This window comes from Patella vulgata, chromosome 6, assembly GCF_932274485.2.
Source record: "Patella vulgata chromosome 6, xgPatVulg1.2, whole genome shotgun sequence".
In the NCBI taxonomy this organism is placed as follows: domain Eukaryota; kingdom Metazoa; phylum Mollusca; class Gastropoda; family Patellidae; genus Patella; species Patella vulgata.
In genome coordinates this window covers 35998454-36017003 of record NC_065884.2, presented here as the reverse complement: position 1 = coordinate 36017003, position 18550 = coordinate 35998454, and the positions used below count along the sequence as shown (strand labels likewise).

Here is an 18550-nt window from a genome sequence, read left to right as displayed (position 1 = left end):
AATTACTTGCATTATTTTTAAAAAAATTGATGCTTTTCCGGTGACCTTTACTAACTAGAGATAGCAATTTGATAGGTTGAGACTTTGGAACACAATAACTCTGCTTCTAACCGAGATTGACTGTTTCAATTTAGTGTAGATGTTCTTTAGATGATCAACATTTTTTGCTTTGAAATAATATGATTTTTTGATCGCTTGGGGCATAAAAAGGTTGGCTCTAATTCATAGATGATGGTTTGATGCTTTATAGAAGATAAATGGGCAGGATACAACAAACCTAAAAATAAAAACAAAGAGAAAATCAGTTGATATTCCAAGTAAAAGTCAATTAAGGATCCAAAGTATAATCAATAATACTGTTATAAGCTTCATTTCAGAACAAAATAATATTTTACTGCCATGGTATGTTCAAATCAGTAAATATTTCAGCTCATGTCTGATAAAATTATTTTTACATTTTGGGTAAAAAAATAACCTGAAAAACCTGTGGTATCATATCTGGTACCATGTCACAAACTGATCTACTGAAAAAATTCTAATCCATCACAGATGTTAAAAAATGTTTATTTATGTCCTAATGTATTTAGCTAAATAGTGGTTAATGCATGAAAAAAATCATCAAACATACCTGTTAAGCATAAATCAGCAGTTAATTTCAAATGAGAATGCCAGAATTTCTCTGACTGGGGGCTGCCATCTTTGAAGGAGTAGTTATAACCAGTTACCTATAGAGGGCAGGCCTGTAGGGTATCAGTAATGCTACCTTAGGTGTTTGTGGACAAATAGAGAGTGACACAAACAGATATAAAAAAAAATTTTTTTTTTTTTAATTGAATGATGATGGGTAGTATCATATATGACGCCGCAGGCGTTCTAGGAATGTCATTTATTTAGTTTAGAAATGAGGCTGTTGTATGACTAAGTGATTTAAATGCAGATACCTAATATGGGTGTAAACAAGATTGAAATCTTAATGCTACTTTAATGTCTGAATTTTATACCACAGTTGAATATATTTCACATATATTGTGGCCTGAACTTTGATTGTGTGTAGGTTAACAGATTTATAAAAAGTGATCATAAGTACAAAATCCCAATCTAAATATTTTCACATAGCATTCTGTTATACTGTATAAATATTGATATCATGCTTTCATTTCATAAGCCCACATTTCAGTGTGGGCGTATTATGTCGTCACCCAGTCCATCGGTTCGTCTGTCAACAATTGGTGAAAGCCATAGAGGATTTTGGTGTGAAGCATCAGGGTTATGAGAGGATGAAACCCTATCAATTTTCAGCTTTCCACGTCTTTTTTTCTGGAGTTACCCCGCCCCCTTCGCCGAAAACCTTATGAACGTGATACAGGCTACTTGTTTTAATGAAATTTGACTGTAAGCATTGGGGTCATGAGAGGATGAATCTTATTGATTTCAGCTTTTTACGACTGTATGCTCCAGAGTATATATACCCCCTTTGCGAAAACCTTGTGAACGCGAGAGAGGCAGTAGGTTTTAATAGATGTTTTTTTCTTTTTCAAATTTGGTTCAAGCAATGAGGTCATGAGAGGATGAACCCTAGAGATTAGTTTACTTCAAGAATCCCAAATCATTATCAAATTTTCTCAACATCCAAGGTTTCTTTTTGGATAAGCTGCACTTGAGACAAAGCTCCGATTTTGGCATATTCCATGATTTGCATGGCTATCTTGTATTTCTTTCAAAACGAACACCTATTTGATACTTTTTGTCAAATTTTGATTAGGCTTTAGTATTATAATTTTTATATGCCCACATAGAAATGTGGACGTATATTGCCGTCGCCCCCGTCCGTCCGTCCGTCGGTCGGTCCATCCGTCCATCGTCCACAATTTCTTGTGAACGCTCTAACGCCAAAAGTTATCATCCAGTTGTTTTAAAATTGATATATGTTGTTTGCATTAGTGAGATGAAGAAGCCTATTTAAATTCAATAATTTCTTTTTATTGCGTCTAGAGTTATGGCCCTTGTTTCACTTTGTTGAACATTGTGAACGCTCTAATGCCAAAATTTAACATCTGATCTTTGTGAAATTTATATGCAATATTTAAATTAGGGAAAAGAAGAAGCCTATGAAATTTCAGCAATTTCCGTTTATTACTTCTAGAGTTATGGCCCTTGTTTCACGTTGTTTAACCTTGTGAACGCTCTAACGCCAAAAGTTATCATCCTATCTTTCTGAAATTGATATGCTTTATTTAAATTAGTAAAACGAAGAAGCCTATCTTTCTGAAATTTATATGCTTTATTTGAATTAGTAAAACGAAGAAGCCTATTGAATTTCAGCAATTTCCGTTTATTACGTCGAGAGGTATGGTCCTTGTTTCACTTTGTTTAACCTTGTGAACGCTCCAACGCCACAAATTATCACACAATCTTTGTGAAATTTATATGCATGATTTAAATTAGTGAAACAAAGAAGGCTATTTAATTTCAATAATTTCTGTTCATTACGTCTAGAGCTATCTTGCGTCACTTTATTGAACCTTGTGAACGCTCTAACACCAAAAGTTATCATCTGATCTTTCTGAAATTTATATGCATTATTTAAATTAGTGAAACGAAGAAGTCTATTGAATTTCAGCAATTTCTGTTTATTACGTCTAGAGTTATGGCCCTTGTTTCACTTTATTGAACCTTGTGAACACTCTAACATCAAAAGTTATCTGCCGATCTGTATGAAATTTGCATGCATCATTTTAATTAGTAAAGAGAAGAATCCTATTGAATTTCAGCAATTTTTGTTTATTACTTCTAGAGTTATGGCCCTTGTTTCACTTTGTTCAACCTTGATAATGCTTGATTGATGAAAGTTATCATCCGATATGTATGAAATTTATATGCATCATTTAAATTTCTGAAACAGAGATCTATTGAATTTCAGCAATTTCCGTCAATAATTTCTAGAGTTATGGCGGTTGTGAACCTTGTGAACCTTGTGAACGTTTGAATGACAAAAGTGATCATCTGATCTGTATGAAATTTAGATGCATTATTTAAATTAGTAAAACGAAAAAGCCTGTCAAATTTCAACAATTTCTGTAGATTTCTTCAAGAGTTGAGAACCTTGTTTCAGTTTGTAGAACCTTCTGATCTGTATGGAACTGTCTTGTAAAGGCCCCCAATTACCTACAAAGGAATAAATATGCGACAACCCTTGTCGACCGCTCGGACGATTTAGCTGTCGTGGGCGTATGTTTAGTTGCCTGGCAACATACCTTTATTTCAGGCCCTTCTCGGAGATTTCGCCGTGTTTGTGAACATTTACAGACATTAATGTCAACACCACGTGGTGAAAGTCTTCATCAGCGTAAAATTAGCACAGACAGCACAGTTTCCTACGCATCTGAACATGTTCCGCCAACTTACTGTTCCTTAGTTAAAGAAAATGGAGATGATGCAAGCGTAAGAGTCATTGTTTGTTTATTTATATTACTAATTAAACATCATCTATACATGGTGTGCTATCAACGCTTTGTGATTCCTTTCTTTAAAGATAGATTATGGGAGATTAGGTAAATATAGCTGGCAGTTCTCACTATAATAGTTAAAAGCTAGATAATGTAAAGGGAATTTTCTGAAAAACGATCCACTCTGAACCGAGAATTTAGCAATTGAATTTTCAGCCTAGCCTCGGTCATCATTACTAAAGTCGGTACGATAATGAATGAAAGTTGAGCAGCAAATCGGATCCTAATCCAGTAAATATTGCAGGCTAGCGATGACATCGAGAGTTGATTTTAACCTGGATAAGTTAATGTCTAATTAATAATTTAGATAACATTTCAGGCCTAAAGAAAGACCTGCAATAATAGGGTTACCCGTGAAGTGAAAATTATCCCTACAGAAAGCGGACTCAACACGGCGAATGTGCACTCTTCAGTGTCTTGTCTCGAAGGAATTTCTGGCTAACTACGCAGTATGATAATACTCAGTGCTAGAGTCTACGAGACTATAAATAGCCATCGCACATGCAATTCTCTACACATCTATCAATTATTACAGCCGTAAAAAATCTATTGTTGACGATTCTGAATAGCAGTAATATTTAGCTTTTTGGTTATTACAGCATCTTTAGAAATTACATTTGTTTTATTTTTTAAATTGCTTTGTCATTAACTGTACCGTTCCGTTATGAGCGGCATCTTTTGGTTTAGTATAAATAATATCTCTGAAACACTAGCGTTAGGCAAGAACATGATGCTAGCAGTAGTTTCATTTTACTTTTACAAGGTTCTTAAAACAATTGTTGAGTTGCCAAACGTGCATGTTTCTAAATTCAATTTCTTGTTCCAGCTTTCTGTTATGTTTCGTAAAAAAGTAGTCTTGATTATCCTAGCCTGTCAATCAGACGTAGAATGGTCGGTAGACTGGTTTAAGTGAGACTAATTTCAAAACCTATTTTTTACTCACAAATGCCCGGATGTTATGGCCGACAATCGTAACCATCTTTCAGTGTATTATTTATGGATTGTTAAATGGTCATAGCTTATTAAGTACAACATGACCGTTTATTTAATGACTATAAAAGTGCGAAACTGATTTAAGGCTAGGTGTATATATAAATATTGTGGTGTAATTGTCTAGATATTTGGAGATATTTATTTATGTTAATTGGGTCATCCTAGAAGTAGGCAGATGCATGTTAAAGTTTGTACAATATAATATGATCTATCAATCCCTCCAAATGTTCATTCATATCCACCCATATGACAGCCTACTCAGCACAATCATTGCACATTTATAGACATGATTTCTTTTTATTGTGAACAGTTTAGTTATTAAGATTTGCAGAGATTGGCTTATGTAAAAGGAAAAAAAATACATAGAACTTTGTTACACTTTTCTCTAATAAGCAGTTTTAAGAGATGAATTTTAAGATTTCATATATTGTTGAGCCAAGTTGTACAAATTAGATACAACCAATTTGAATTTGATTATGACCAAAAATAATCTTGGGAGATAGTTGAGGAAATACATCGAAAGCTGCACTTGATACATGTGTGACTTGGAATTGGAATTGGGTATGAACTGGTTCAGTTATTATTTTGCGTCATAATATTCTGTGAATATTATGTCATATTTGGAAATTGAACAGCGTGGCTGGAATCTGTTCTCTAGAGCTCTATTTTTATATAGATTTTTTTTTACGGATGTCTGTCCGCCTGTCTGTCCATCCACAATCGTTTGTGAACACTCTACAGGTCACAATTCTTATCTGATCTTTACGAAAGTTGAAATATAGGTTTATCTTCAAAAGATCTTGGTTGCTTTCAATATTGGCATGTATCAGATCGAAACTATTATGTTCGTTGTAGACAAACATTTTTTAGTCAGGAATGATTTACATCAATAATAGTCAGTAATATTAATTAAATATCTAGATTCTTGTGGAGCGTTTTCATATGGCCCTTATATGTCTATTGCGAGATCTAACCATGGCCCTTCCGATGGTTCTTTAGGATAAAGAGGAGCAGTAGAAGGTTTTTCAGCACACATAACAATTTACCTTATAACATGTCAATCTTACGATATTGTCATGTTTACATGCCGCCCATCTTTCATAGTTTTGTAATATTATCCTATGTAACCTAGATCTTGTCTGATTGTAAAAGTTATGTTACAATTATTTTACTCATTGTTCATTACTTTTGTTGGTGTGATTTGTCTTGTTGGGCACAACAGCTCAATCGGGATGCCTTTAGAGCTGTGTCTGGCCGGTTAGATGGGTTTCGATTCAGCCCAACGATTATTTGATCCTCAGAAGCATGAGGTTCTTCGGGTAATTGCTTGATAGTTTTTAATAATCACATATATTTAATGCAATCGAATTATACTTAATTACTCTCAGAGCCTGTGCTTCAGTCGTCATGTAATAAATTGACATTTTCACACCAACAATATTGTCTTTGTTATTTGTCTTAAAGATTGTCTTCCAGGTCAGAGAGCACAAAAAGATACTATCGTGATAATAAATTTTGTGCTATGCCCGTCTGTCTGTTGTTTACATACGGGCAACTAGCCCGTACCATTTCCGGTGGCGCGTCGATCAGTTTCCCGCCACTGGAACTAGTGCGCGATTTCTATCCTGCTTGGATAGGTGTCTGTGATAGACTGTGTTTAGAATATTTTTGGAGTTGCCCTCCCTCCACCCCATCGTCCATCCTAGTTGTGGATGTTTTGTTTGGTTGCCATTGCTTATGGTGGGTTTACTGTTGGTCAGTGCCTTCTTTTATTGTGGTTGCCTTTTGTATGTCTGCCATTGCTTATGGCTTTGCCGGTTAGATGGGTTTCGATTCAGCCCAACGATTATTTGATCCTCAGAAGCATTAGGTTCTTCGGGTAATTGCTTGATAGTTTTTAATAATCACATATATTTAATGCAATCGAATTATACTTAATTTCTCTCAGAGCCTGTGCTTCAGTCGTCATGTAATAAATTGACATTTTCACAGTTGCCCATATGTAAACAACAGACAGACAGGCATAGCACAAAATTTATTATCACGATAATATCTTTTATTAACGAAACTTTCAACATCTTTTTCTATTCCGCACCAATAAGCTACTGCTCGTAAATTCTGTTTTGTAGCAACAATTCCTCGATGACCTTCATGTGCGAGATATAAAACATCACGTTGTAGAGATTTGGGTAAAATAGTTCTACTACCTCTACCGATACAGCAATTAACAAATAAGAATAATTCATCTTTCATGTGATAATAAGGGAGAACTTCTGAATTAATATCTTTCTTTGCAGGCCATGAGTTTAACAAATAGTTATGGACTTTATTAAGTATGTCATATTTCATGGTTTCGGATGAAATAACATTAGGAGACAATCTGACAGTTTCGGTGGTTAATGAATTACATAAACTAATGACTTGTGGTCTGTAATTAAAGATACATTATGGGTTGACTTTAATAGAGAGTTGGCCATTCTTGCTATAACAGTTCAAAAATAGTTGATGACAGAAGAATATATTGAAAATTTCAGTCAAATTACTTTATTCTGAACAAAGTTATCACCATTGTAATTTTTGACTAGAAATAGGATTCAACTCTCTCTTCACCGTCTCCGAGAATGGCTGATCGTTTGATTGACAGGCGTTAACTCCACCTACATAATCTCGATTATCAAGTAACGTTTTCAATGGCTGTGGTACCGTTAGCCTATTCGGTTTGAGACGGGGTTGCAATTCATTTCGTATCACATTTATTTTTACTACAAATTAAAAATAAGACTTTTAATATATAGATAAGAAGTGAAAGTTTGAAAAGAATGGACCAAATCAATGAGGCATAATTATTGCCGACTTCTTGTTAGCCTGGGTGTACTCTTGTACTGTAACTGGTAGGGCTACGTAACTCCCGAAGCACACATATAGGAAACAGTGATCCAATGGGGCTACAATTCAACTGGGGTGATGTTGGCTGCGATGTTTATCAATTTCCATAATTTTTCTGTAAACGCAAGTGACAAAAGAGCGTATAATACTGACATCCAAAGTCTCATTTTAACCACAACTAAACATTCAATCAAATTGACTGACAAGCGGCCTGGCTTCATACACTCTATCATTTAGCCTCGATCTAAAGTTTCCGGGAGTATGACGTCAACGTAAAGGTTAATTTCCGCTTACAACGCCATTTAAAAATTTAATCAATCAATGAAATCCTGTTAAAATCCAAGCCATCCGTGGGTCTACAGAGTTGATTTTGCGCTTGTTGTGTAAATAAAGATCTAATTTATAATTTCTATGACATCTGAAACCTAAATAAAGACTTGCCATAATCAGATTTAGCTCTTGCATAATGTATGTTTAACTTAAAATGTCGACCTCTCAAATATCTATCCCACTCCTTGACTGCCCATGTACACGCATGACCTATACTATATTTTCTTTCATAGTTATTCAAAATTTTTGAGGCAAAAGCAACCGGGCAAATTTCTCTATTGGCTTGTAGTTGACTACTGTCTGAACCATCAAAAATTTTAAACGGATTTCTTCGATTATGAACAAACTACTTGATTTTGGTTAATATAAACTTACCTGTGTGTTTGAAATTACCTCCCGTTAAATAAAATCCATTGTACAACTAAATATCCCAGCGAATAAAAAAGTTCTCTCTTGTAAAATTGAACTCCTCACAAACTTTGACATCGGGAAATCAAAAATGGAAGCTAATTACGTCACTTATCTGGACAGATCATTTCGTATAAGGGGGTCTCAGCAAAGCTTGTCTATCGTAACGGTGTTTGGCTCTTTTACGACAATTCAAATTTTGTGTATGAATAAGCTATTGCTCTCGGACCAGTAATGAGTTTGGGCATTTACAAACATAAATACGCCCGTAGTCCGTTATTTTGTTTCGGTCTTGTATTAATTATTTGGTTAGAGAGTTGGGTGGGATTATTTCTTTTAAACACAGGTGCTGAACAAAAAGAACGACATTCCTTTAATATTTCCTGATGAATTTTAGCAGTCCTGTCAATAAACCTCGGCAATCGGATGTAGCCGAGGTAAATCCGTAAATGCTGATGTATTTTACATTTGCCTCGGCAAAATTAATAGCCGAGGCCATTGAATCATTAAATAGTTAGAGAACGTTATTATTTCTGTTTTTTTTATATAAATACTAAAAATTATTATCAACAACAAATCATAGCGCACATCGGTTTAATTATCAGCAGATATAGTTCCCTGTCTTTCTATTTCTCTTCGAATATTATTTCCGTTGTGCAAAAACTGTTCAGAATTTTGCGTCTCGGTAACACAATTAATTTCCGAAAATCGCGGCTTCGTTTTGAAATTCACAGGACAATGTATCCATACGATTGTTCTCTCAGTTATTAACTATAGGCCTATATTAATCACAAGTACAACTCCATTTTGAAATCCAAAACCATATGAGTTATTGTATACCACACAGGTGCAGTGAAAATGGTTAAATTTAGCGCGAAACTTGCACAAGTTTTTCCCATGGTCTGCATAATTAACATACATGCAATCTGCGATACCTCTTTTGACAAGTGATTTTTTGTTTTAAATACATTTTTATAAAGACGATTATCGATGTTTGGATATCCCGAACTGTTCTTATCAACAATGTTTCAATTTCAGTATCTGTCGAATAAACTAAAAAAAAAAGTAATTTAATCAGGAATATTATGGACGTGAATTAAATATGGAAATTATTGAGAAGCGGCAGCCTTTTTTTCATAGTTTTTGTGGAAATCATAAAACTTTGAAAATAGACAAATAACTACAGAGCATTGAGATTAGACCCCGCGTTATGAAATATTATCAATTAAAATTATGAAATAAAGTATGTTTATTTATAAATGTTAGCCACAGAGTTGCATATAATTGACAGGGATGTAGGGCCTAATATAATTTATTAAAATATAATACACACTAACACAGGGTATTTACAATTATGAGGTGATGATGATGTGAAAAGCAATATTTATGTGTATTCGTGTAATCTGTGATATATTCATTGTGAATAAAAATTTAGTAGACTGACAATCAATTGTTTCCAAATTAATTTTATTGTCTTCAGTTGCCATTTTTGTTGCCTAAACTAGAGTGGTTCATACTCAATTTTTTTTAACAACAAACAGACACTATTTCGGGTTTATTTTAACATTATATGATATGACTTAACATAAAAATATATATCATCAACAATGGAAGTCTGACAACATTTGATTTTTGAGGATATAACCATTTGCAAATATGTTATAAATGCCTCAAAATCTACCCGGATTCCATAATAAAGGCAGATAACTCTTAGTGAGAATAAGAGTTATGTCCCTTGGTCGCGGTAAAAATGGTACGGAAGCTCCTGAAACAAATATCATTATCGCAGTCGGAAAACATCGTTTATTTCCTTGCTGCGAAGTAACGGAATACACTCTATGAGACGATTGAATTTAACGTGTGTACGCATGCGCAAGCGCTTAGTTGTTTTAATAATATATCCACGCCTCCGCATGTCTTAATATTAACTGTTTATAATGCTACAGTGAAAATTAAAATACACATTTATCTGGATTTGAAACGATCGATGTTTGACATGAATTGTTTAAAGATTAGCCAAATATATGTATTAAAAAGAACAGTGCTTTCATTTCTGTATACCCACAGACTCCGGGTCTGTTTATAATGGCATGTTATATAGAGGCGTCTATAAATCTAATAATATAACACTTTAAATATAAGTTAATATAAGTTAAATAAATATATTGGGCAGTATGATATTTGTTATGTAAAATAAATTGTCGGATAAAGTACGAGGAAATATAGTGGCATGTAATGCGGAGAGTGAGGGATAAAGACCTCTATAAATCTATTAATTTAACACTTTATTTTGTGTCCCACAGATAAATAAATGTATTGTGCCGTATGATGTTTGTTATGAAAAAAACACATTGCTGGATAAAGTATGGGGACGATATTCTATAAGTATTACTAATACAATAAAGATCGAGATTCAGGGAGATTTGAATTCGAATTTGGTATAGTGCCTCTGTATTGTGTAAATAAAGAATTAAATAGCTTTTCGGTGCTGGCTCTGTCTGACATGGTATTTTTAATTTCGAAAATAACGGATTTACTAAATGGTCCAGCAATTTCGTCGAGATCTGCCAAAATTTCAGTTAATGCCGTTAATGTAGTTTGCGCAGATTTATCAGCCATTTCACGAAGACCAAGAATAAGTGGCGTATGTGTCTCGAGTCGGCGGTTATTGCGTATGTGCCAAATTTAGAGCCAAATTTTGTAGTTTCCCCTGTATAAAGGGTGGTATTTTTTGCCGACTTTAGGGTTTCCGAAACATGTTTTGAAGATACACCGACGCGCTCACATGATATTCTTTGAACTGTAGATTTTGATGGAGTGTAATTAGATTTTAGTCCCGCGACAGCCAAACATGCGGTTATAACCGCTGCTACGTTACCATTCGAAACGTTCTGCTGTGTATCTTTGATTTTCGACATCATACAAAATTACTTCGTTCTTCCTAAAAGGTTTGGACTTGCAACCACTTTTTTTTACCTGCGAATTGTTTTTTATTTTCATTATTAGCCTTCATGCGAATCATTTCTTTTTTAGTCTTCCGAAGTCGATTTTTTAACTGGGCGATTGTGCTTTTATGACACTTTGACAATCGCCGCAAATACTTATTTTTCCTATTTAAATCAGTCAAGGTCGCATCGGCAGATGTCTGAGTCTCTCTATTTATTAAATTAATTTCACTAGTACCTGCCGATGGAGTCTCGTCCACTATCCCGGGGTGTCAAGAAAATCGTCGTATGATTTCATACATTTATTGGACTTGGCCTTACTTTTACCCAGCTTCCTAGTCTTTGTCTTCAGTCTGACCAGTCTATTTTTAATGTTATTGTCACCGATGCTCCGTAGTTGTCGGGAATTTATTAACAATGCCTAGTATAAGCCTATTTGTAATTTTTGCCATAGGTAGTTTGGTTACAGTGCTTAAATCATAGGGGTACCTGTCCAATCCAATGCTGGATAGCAAATCATCGGTGGACGTCATCTTGCAGGGCTCAGTCTCAGATCTAGAAAAAAAAACTAAGTCCGTCGATCAAAGATGGCTACAGAATAATTAAATAAGATACTATGATTATGAAAGTAATTTACACCAAGTTACCGAAAAGTGTCTTGAAAATAAAGACTACCACTAAAAAGTTTGTTTCGGTTATTTTCCGGTCTCAAATAGTTCTGCGTATTTAGAGCTAGCAAATATTTATTTCCTAAAGTAAATAGAGCGCCACTTAAACGAAGGTTGTAACGACCAAATAATAGAAAATCCCAAAATGTTGTAATGAGTTTATCTTGCCACGCTCATGGATTAAAAAGTTAGGAATGAAACGAAACTATTACAGCTAGCTCTGTACCGAAATCGCCAAAAACCCCAAAATCAAAAATTAAACCAAAGAGTTGTAATCGAAATTTTTGCTCACGTTCGCTATTAAATAAACACGAAAGTCGAAGCGCGTAATGGGTGTATTTTTACTTGGTTTGTATAATACCACGTGGAAAGCTATTTGTGACGTATATTTGCTGCGACCTCCAAAATCACGTGCGCAGGACTAAACATTGCTCACTTCAGAAAATATCCCTGATGATGCAGTCAGGCAGATACCTGTGCATGTTTATATAAGGACAAATAAGTGACCATTGAACCACTCTACCTAAACTCAAACGATCGGAAAGGTCGCGCGTTGTTGTGATTGCAGCACACGTGGTTGTCAAAATTTGTCAACCATCTACCCCTTCAACATATTAAGATGGTTTAGCTCATCATGTCACATGTACAATGTTATCATAAACTTAGTCGAAAAATACAAGCAAAAACATTGACTTTTCAAGAGAGAACTTTTTTTTTCGTTCGAATATTCAATTGTGCAATGGATTTTATTCAACCGGAGGTGATTTCAAACACATAGGCAGGTTTTTAGTAACAATTATTCAGTAGTTTGTTCACAATCGACAAAATCCGTTTATAATGTACCACGGTTCAGACAGTAAGTTCTGCCCCCAAAGTGAAAGTGGGGTAATTAGGATGATAAAAAGCTAGGACTGGAGTAGTCGTCAATGATAACTTAAGTGTTTCGAAGGCTGCTTTCTGTTCTTGTTTCCATTCCCATTCTTGACCTTTACGAATCAATTGTCTAAGCGGTTCGGTTATTTTAGCAAACTGAGGAATAAAATGAGAGTAGTGGTTAAAATATCCTAGTACACTTTGGACATCTTTACAAGATGTAGGTTCTAAAAATTCACGTAACATGTGAACACCTTTAGCAGAAATCGAGAATCCCAACCAAATTAGTAAGGCACTGGCTTGCTAGCCTGGAGGTCGGGTGTTCGATCCCTGCATTGGCCGAGAAAGTTCATCCAGATTTTCCGGCGTGGTTTCCCCTTGTCAGTGATGCAGGACGGAGGGCCTGACAAGGACAGCTGTCTAGTCATTCGGATGAGACGAAAAACCGAGGTCCCGTGTACACATTGGCGTGCACGTAAAAGATCCCTTGACAGTTGGAATTCGATATAAGAGTAGGCCGCAGTGCCGCTGTCCGGGCAAAATTTCCCTCATAGCACACTGTATGGCGTATGCCCGTCTTCATTAGCCCAGTTCGGAGCAAAACAGTAGGACGTTAAACCCCATTTCATTTCATTTCATTTCCCAACCAAATTAACTTCGGATACTTTGAAGAAACATTTACTGGAGCTTCAAGTTAAACCATTCTTCTGTAGACGACTTAATACTTCACGAACATTAGCATCATGACTTTCTTCTGTTTCGCCGACAACTAGTATATCATCTAACAAATTAAATGTATTTTTACAACCAGATAAAATAATGTCAACCATTTTCTGGAACCCTCCAGGTAAATCAGCTAATCCAAACCGTCCTGTATTATATCTATAAAGACCAAAAGGAGCAACGAATGTTGTTAGGTTTTTTAGTCTTCTCATGCAGTGGTAAGGTTTTTTAGTCTTCTCATGCAGTGGTAACGTGTGGTAAGCAGAGTTCATGTCGAACTTGGATATGACATTTGCCTTCTTAATTGATCCAATCAACAACTCAATATTTGGTAATGGGTACTTTACTGGTATAATATTTTTATTAACTACTCGAAGATCAACGCATAGTCTAACTTTGTTGTTTTTACGCCGACTTATAACAATAGGACTGACCCATTCAGCATGATCGCATTTTTCAATTATACCATCATTAAGCAAGTTTTAAATTTCTTCTTTGAGTTCTAATTCATAAGCGTAGGGAACCGGTCTAGCTTTCTGTGCTACAGGGATTGCATCTTCTTTCACAACAGATTGATGTTGGAATTAACAGCTCTTCCTATGCGATTGAAAACATTTGGAAATTCTTCTTTTAAATCATTGAATGTCTCAATACGATTTACATTGTAACTACAGCTTTTAATTGTTGTTGATTCAATGACACTGTCATTAGGTTTTACACAGATGGTTGTGTTGAGAAATTAAATCGCTGATTATTATTAGTAAGCACTTGATATTTTTGACTTATTCGACTTATAATTCTTCTGGTGAAATCCCGAAGGTGGACCTCTAAATATTCTCAGGACAGTTTGACTATGTCGTTTGTCATTATTGGACATTGACTAAGATTCTGTGGTAGCTAATTCTATTCTACGTGCAATAATAATGGCGTTTTCTAAAGTTAAATCGTTAACTTCCATTAATAATCTTTCTTTTATGTTTTTATTGTTCGTTTTTTCAATAATTAAATCACAGATAAGTTCATTAAGTACATTGGCACCATAATTACATTTTTGACTAAGAGTTCGCAAAGCTGAAACATATTCATCAACGGTTTGTCCACTAAGTTGTGACCTTGACATGAATCTCACCCTTTCAGCGCACACGTTGAATCTTGCACCGTAATGTCCTTCTAAACTACGCAATGCAAAATCATATGAATTATCAGCTACTTGTAATGAATTAAAAGTCATTTGAGCATGTGGTCCCAAACAGTGTGAAAGTAATGCTTTCTTTCTGGCAGCGACATAATTATTTCCGTCGACAGCAGTTAAATAGTTTTCAAATAGGCCTCTCCACTGTCCCCATGCAATGGTTGGTTTTCCGGGGGTCGACAAAAAACTTGTAGGTAATGGCACGCTCATCTTAAAATCACCAGAAAATAGCATCCACAACAAAATAATAACATCTAGATCAACAAACCGAATACAGAACAATTTCGACATCCTTGTCGCCATATTATGTTTGTTGTAGACAAACATTTATTAGTCAGAAATGATTTACATCGAAACAACATCGAAATGGTAAACTTCAAGAAATCGAATCAGCATTGCGAACATCTTACTACACATGAGCGATGACGTATAGTATGAGTCATCATTCTGGAATGTACTATTATACATAGGTCATAATTACTTTATCATATAATAATCGTGATATAATTCTGGATGGACATCTTCTATTTTACTTATCTCTATTTACATGAATGTACAGATATCACAGAAACTTCATGGATTATTGTCCCTGATTGTACGAAAAATCATGTTTTTAGCTTGTGGACACTCTAGAGGTTACAATTTTCCTCTGAATTTGATGAAACTTAAAATGCATGTTTATAACCGAAAGATCTTGGTTCTTTTCTATATTTGTGCGCATCAGATCATAACTTCCTGAATTATGGCCCCTTATTGTATGAAAAATCGCGATTTTAGCTTGTGGTCCCTCTAGAGGTCACAATTATTATTCGTTTTAAAAAAACGTTTGAATATATAACCGTTCCACAGTAATGATGGTTGAGTTCAAATTTCGCGAAAATCGGACCAAAACTGCCGGACAAAATGGCTAATAGTGTAAAAATAGGGTATATCAAGGTTGTGGGCCCTCTAGAGTTCACAATTTTAATGCGATTTTGATGAAACTTGCAATACATGGTTATAACCCAAAGATCTTGATTGCTATAGATATTTGAGAATTTCGGATCGTAACTTCCTGAATTATGGACTTGATTGCATTTTTAGCTTGTGGTCACTCTAGAGGTCACAATTTTTATCCAATTTAAAAAAACGTTTTAGTATGTCACCAATGGTTGAACTCGATCCATTGTTTTCATATTCCTGTTGGACGCAGATTCTACACTAGTTTTGCGGTTTACCAATGGTTGAGTTAGAATTTCGTGAAAATCGGACCAAAACTGCTGGACGAAATGGCTGCCCCTCGTACGCTAATAGTGTAAAAATATGGTATATCAAGGTTGTGGACTCTCTAGGTTGCTTTCGATATTCGTGCATATCAGATTATAACTTCCTGAATTATGTCCCCTGATTGTACGAAAAATCGCGTTTTTAGCAAGTGGTCCCTCTTAGTATAGAGGCTCAGTGCGGAGGGGTGTCCATCAAATGGGCACAAAACCAGACCCAACTTTTCAATAGTAAAATTTCGCATAGAATACGATGCCAGGTGGTAATCAGTCCGCCGCTGGGGCGCTTTCGAAATATTCGGGGTCAAAGGTCAAATTAGTTCATTTGCACTGAAAATGAATGTGCAGTCATTCTTGTATCATGAAAATAAGCTGAATATGATTGAAAGTAATCACCCTTTCAATAAAAATGTAAATACAAATTTTTATTTTTTTAATTTAAACAACTGCGGAATACGATTAATTCATATCAAAATACAAATGAGGTGTCATTTACGGGATTTGATAATATTAAAAAAATAAGTCATGCATGAACTCATTGATGCGAGCAACACTTCCTTTGAGCGGTAATTCAACACAGAAAGATAAATAAAAATGCAGTAAATACTTTTTGACTTATACTATCACAATTATCCTTACATCAGGTGGTAAATCGTAATATTATAGACTATTGTGCTTCATTTGCAAGAACTGTCACATCTTTTAATATCAACATTATTCATATGGACCGTTCTGTAAATTGATGAAAACAGAACTGTCAAAATCTAAGCTATCATGGCTGCCGTTGTCATGTGTTGGTAAATGTTAGCAAAAAGGCTTGTTTTTAAATTTTGGATAGATTATTATTCATTTATGTTAGAATAATAATCATTTTGAGGGTCTGATATAGAATTTGTTACCTAGATATAATTTTTGTGGAGCAAATTCATTTCTATGGAGTACCATTTGAAACACATCATATTTTCCAATCAATCATTCAGCTGGACCTTTCCACATTCAATAGTGGACTATGTGTATTCATTATAAAAAAATTGCTGAAAACCAAAATCAGTTTCAAGGAAATTGTGATGCAATATTTACAATTTTCCATACAGACCCAAAACATTTAATCCAAGTGATGTTTAATTATATGGACGTAGTGTGCTAAAACAAAGATAGTTTTCAAAATTTGAAGTCTTGATGGTTGTAGTGTATATATTAACCCTGTCACTACGTCTACCCGGTAGTACCGGGTATTATAAAATGTTGGTAAAATGTATGAAATTCATATGCATCAATCATTTGAATTAGTAAAACGAAGAAGCCTATTGAATGTCAGCAATTTCCGTCAATTACTTTTAGAGTTATGGTCCTTGTTTTACTTTGTTGTACCTTGTGAACGTTCGAACGACAAAAGTTATCATCCGATCTGTATGAAATTTATATGCATTATTTGAATTAGTAAAACGAAAAAGCCTGTCGAATTTCAACAATTTCTGTAGATTACTTCCAGAGTTATGGCCCTTGTTTTAGTTTTTAGAACCTTGTGAACCCTCAAACGACGAAAATTATAATGTCATCTGTATGAAATTGTCTATTAAATTCCCCTAATCACCTACAAAAGAATAATTATGTGACAACCCTTGTCGACTGCTCGGACGATTTAGCTGCTGTGGGCGTATGTTTTGTTGCCTGGCAACCTATCTTTGCTATACACTAGAACATATTTCCATGTGTTTCAAAGCGTCAAACCGTAAAATGGCGGGGTGCAGAGTCCCATGTAGACGATTCACTCTCGACGAAATTGTGGATGACATCTTCGCTGACCAAGACAGTGAAGACAATTTCGAGGCGGATGATACACATAATTCGTTTTCAGTTGATAATGATAGTAGTCAGGACAGTGATTGGGAGTATGACGTCGGTGATTTATGTCTCCCGTGCATGATGAACAAGGCTAAGGTGACCATGATAGCCTATGTCTGCAGTAGATTCTGACGATAATACATGTACTTCTGTTGATAATGATGCTGGCCTGCTAGATCGTAAAAGACGTAGGCAATCCCTGAGTCCCGAACGTGTATATAAATTGACTGACTATAGTGATAATGATATGGGAACGGGCGATGAAAGTGATGGTGAAAACGAGGTAGTGCAAGCCGCACGTGTCTTGTCAGAAGCAGGCATGGTCCGCGTGTTCGTGGGGGCATTTCTCGTGGCCCGGTTCCTGGTAGGCCTTTATTGAATGACAATAGTGGTCTTGGTAGTGGTATACATGTTCGTGGTGGCTCGGCTCATGGACACCGTGTCCGTTTTCGTGGTGGCCATGGGGGTGACAGAGGTGGTCCTGTTAGCAATCTGTGGGGCCGGCCGCCCGCTAGAGGACAGGGGCGGAGGCCTGCCAGAGCTCAGAACCCCAGGATAGTATGGGACATTGATCAGAATGACAGTTATGTGCCAAAACAAATTTCATTCGTCGGTGGCGAGAGACCTAAAGTTAGAATTGGTGACAATGCTACTTTTGATGAATTCTTTGCCCAGTACTTCACTGACGATATCTTCAGGCATATTGCAGAGGAAACAAATCGATCTGCTCACCAGTTCATTCAGGAGAACCAGAACAACTTTTCCAGGATTCATTCTTGGAAAGACACTACTGTACCAGAAATGAAGACATTCTTTGGTTTACTTGGACTGATGGGTATTATTCATAAACCAAGGCTGGATATGTATTGGTCCAAGCTAGACCTGGTAGAAACCCCTATATTTGGGCAAATAATGACAA

At 35.5% G+C, this 18550-nt stretch overlaps 1 protein-coding gene across 5 annotated transcripts in view; it reads left to right on the top strand.

Moving 5' to 3' along the window:
• Positions 1-18550, top strand: part of LOC126825386 (serine/threonine-protein kinase BRSK2) — a 695489-nt gene that overhangs the window by 658371 nt on the left and 18568 nt on the right. For all 5 annotated transcript variants that reach the window (XM_056101811.1, XM_050555009.2, XM_050555005.2 and 2 more), the window contains one exon: positions 3266-3441. In XM_056101811.1, coding sequence (XP_055957786.1) covers positions 3266-3441 — 176 coding nt within the window. The remainder of the gene's footprint in view (positions 1-3265; positions 3442-18550) is intronic.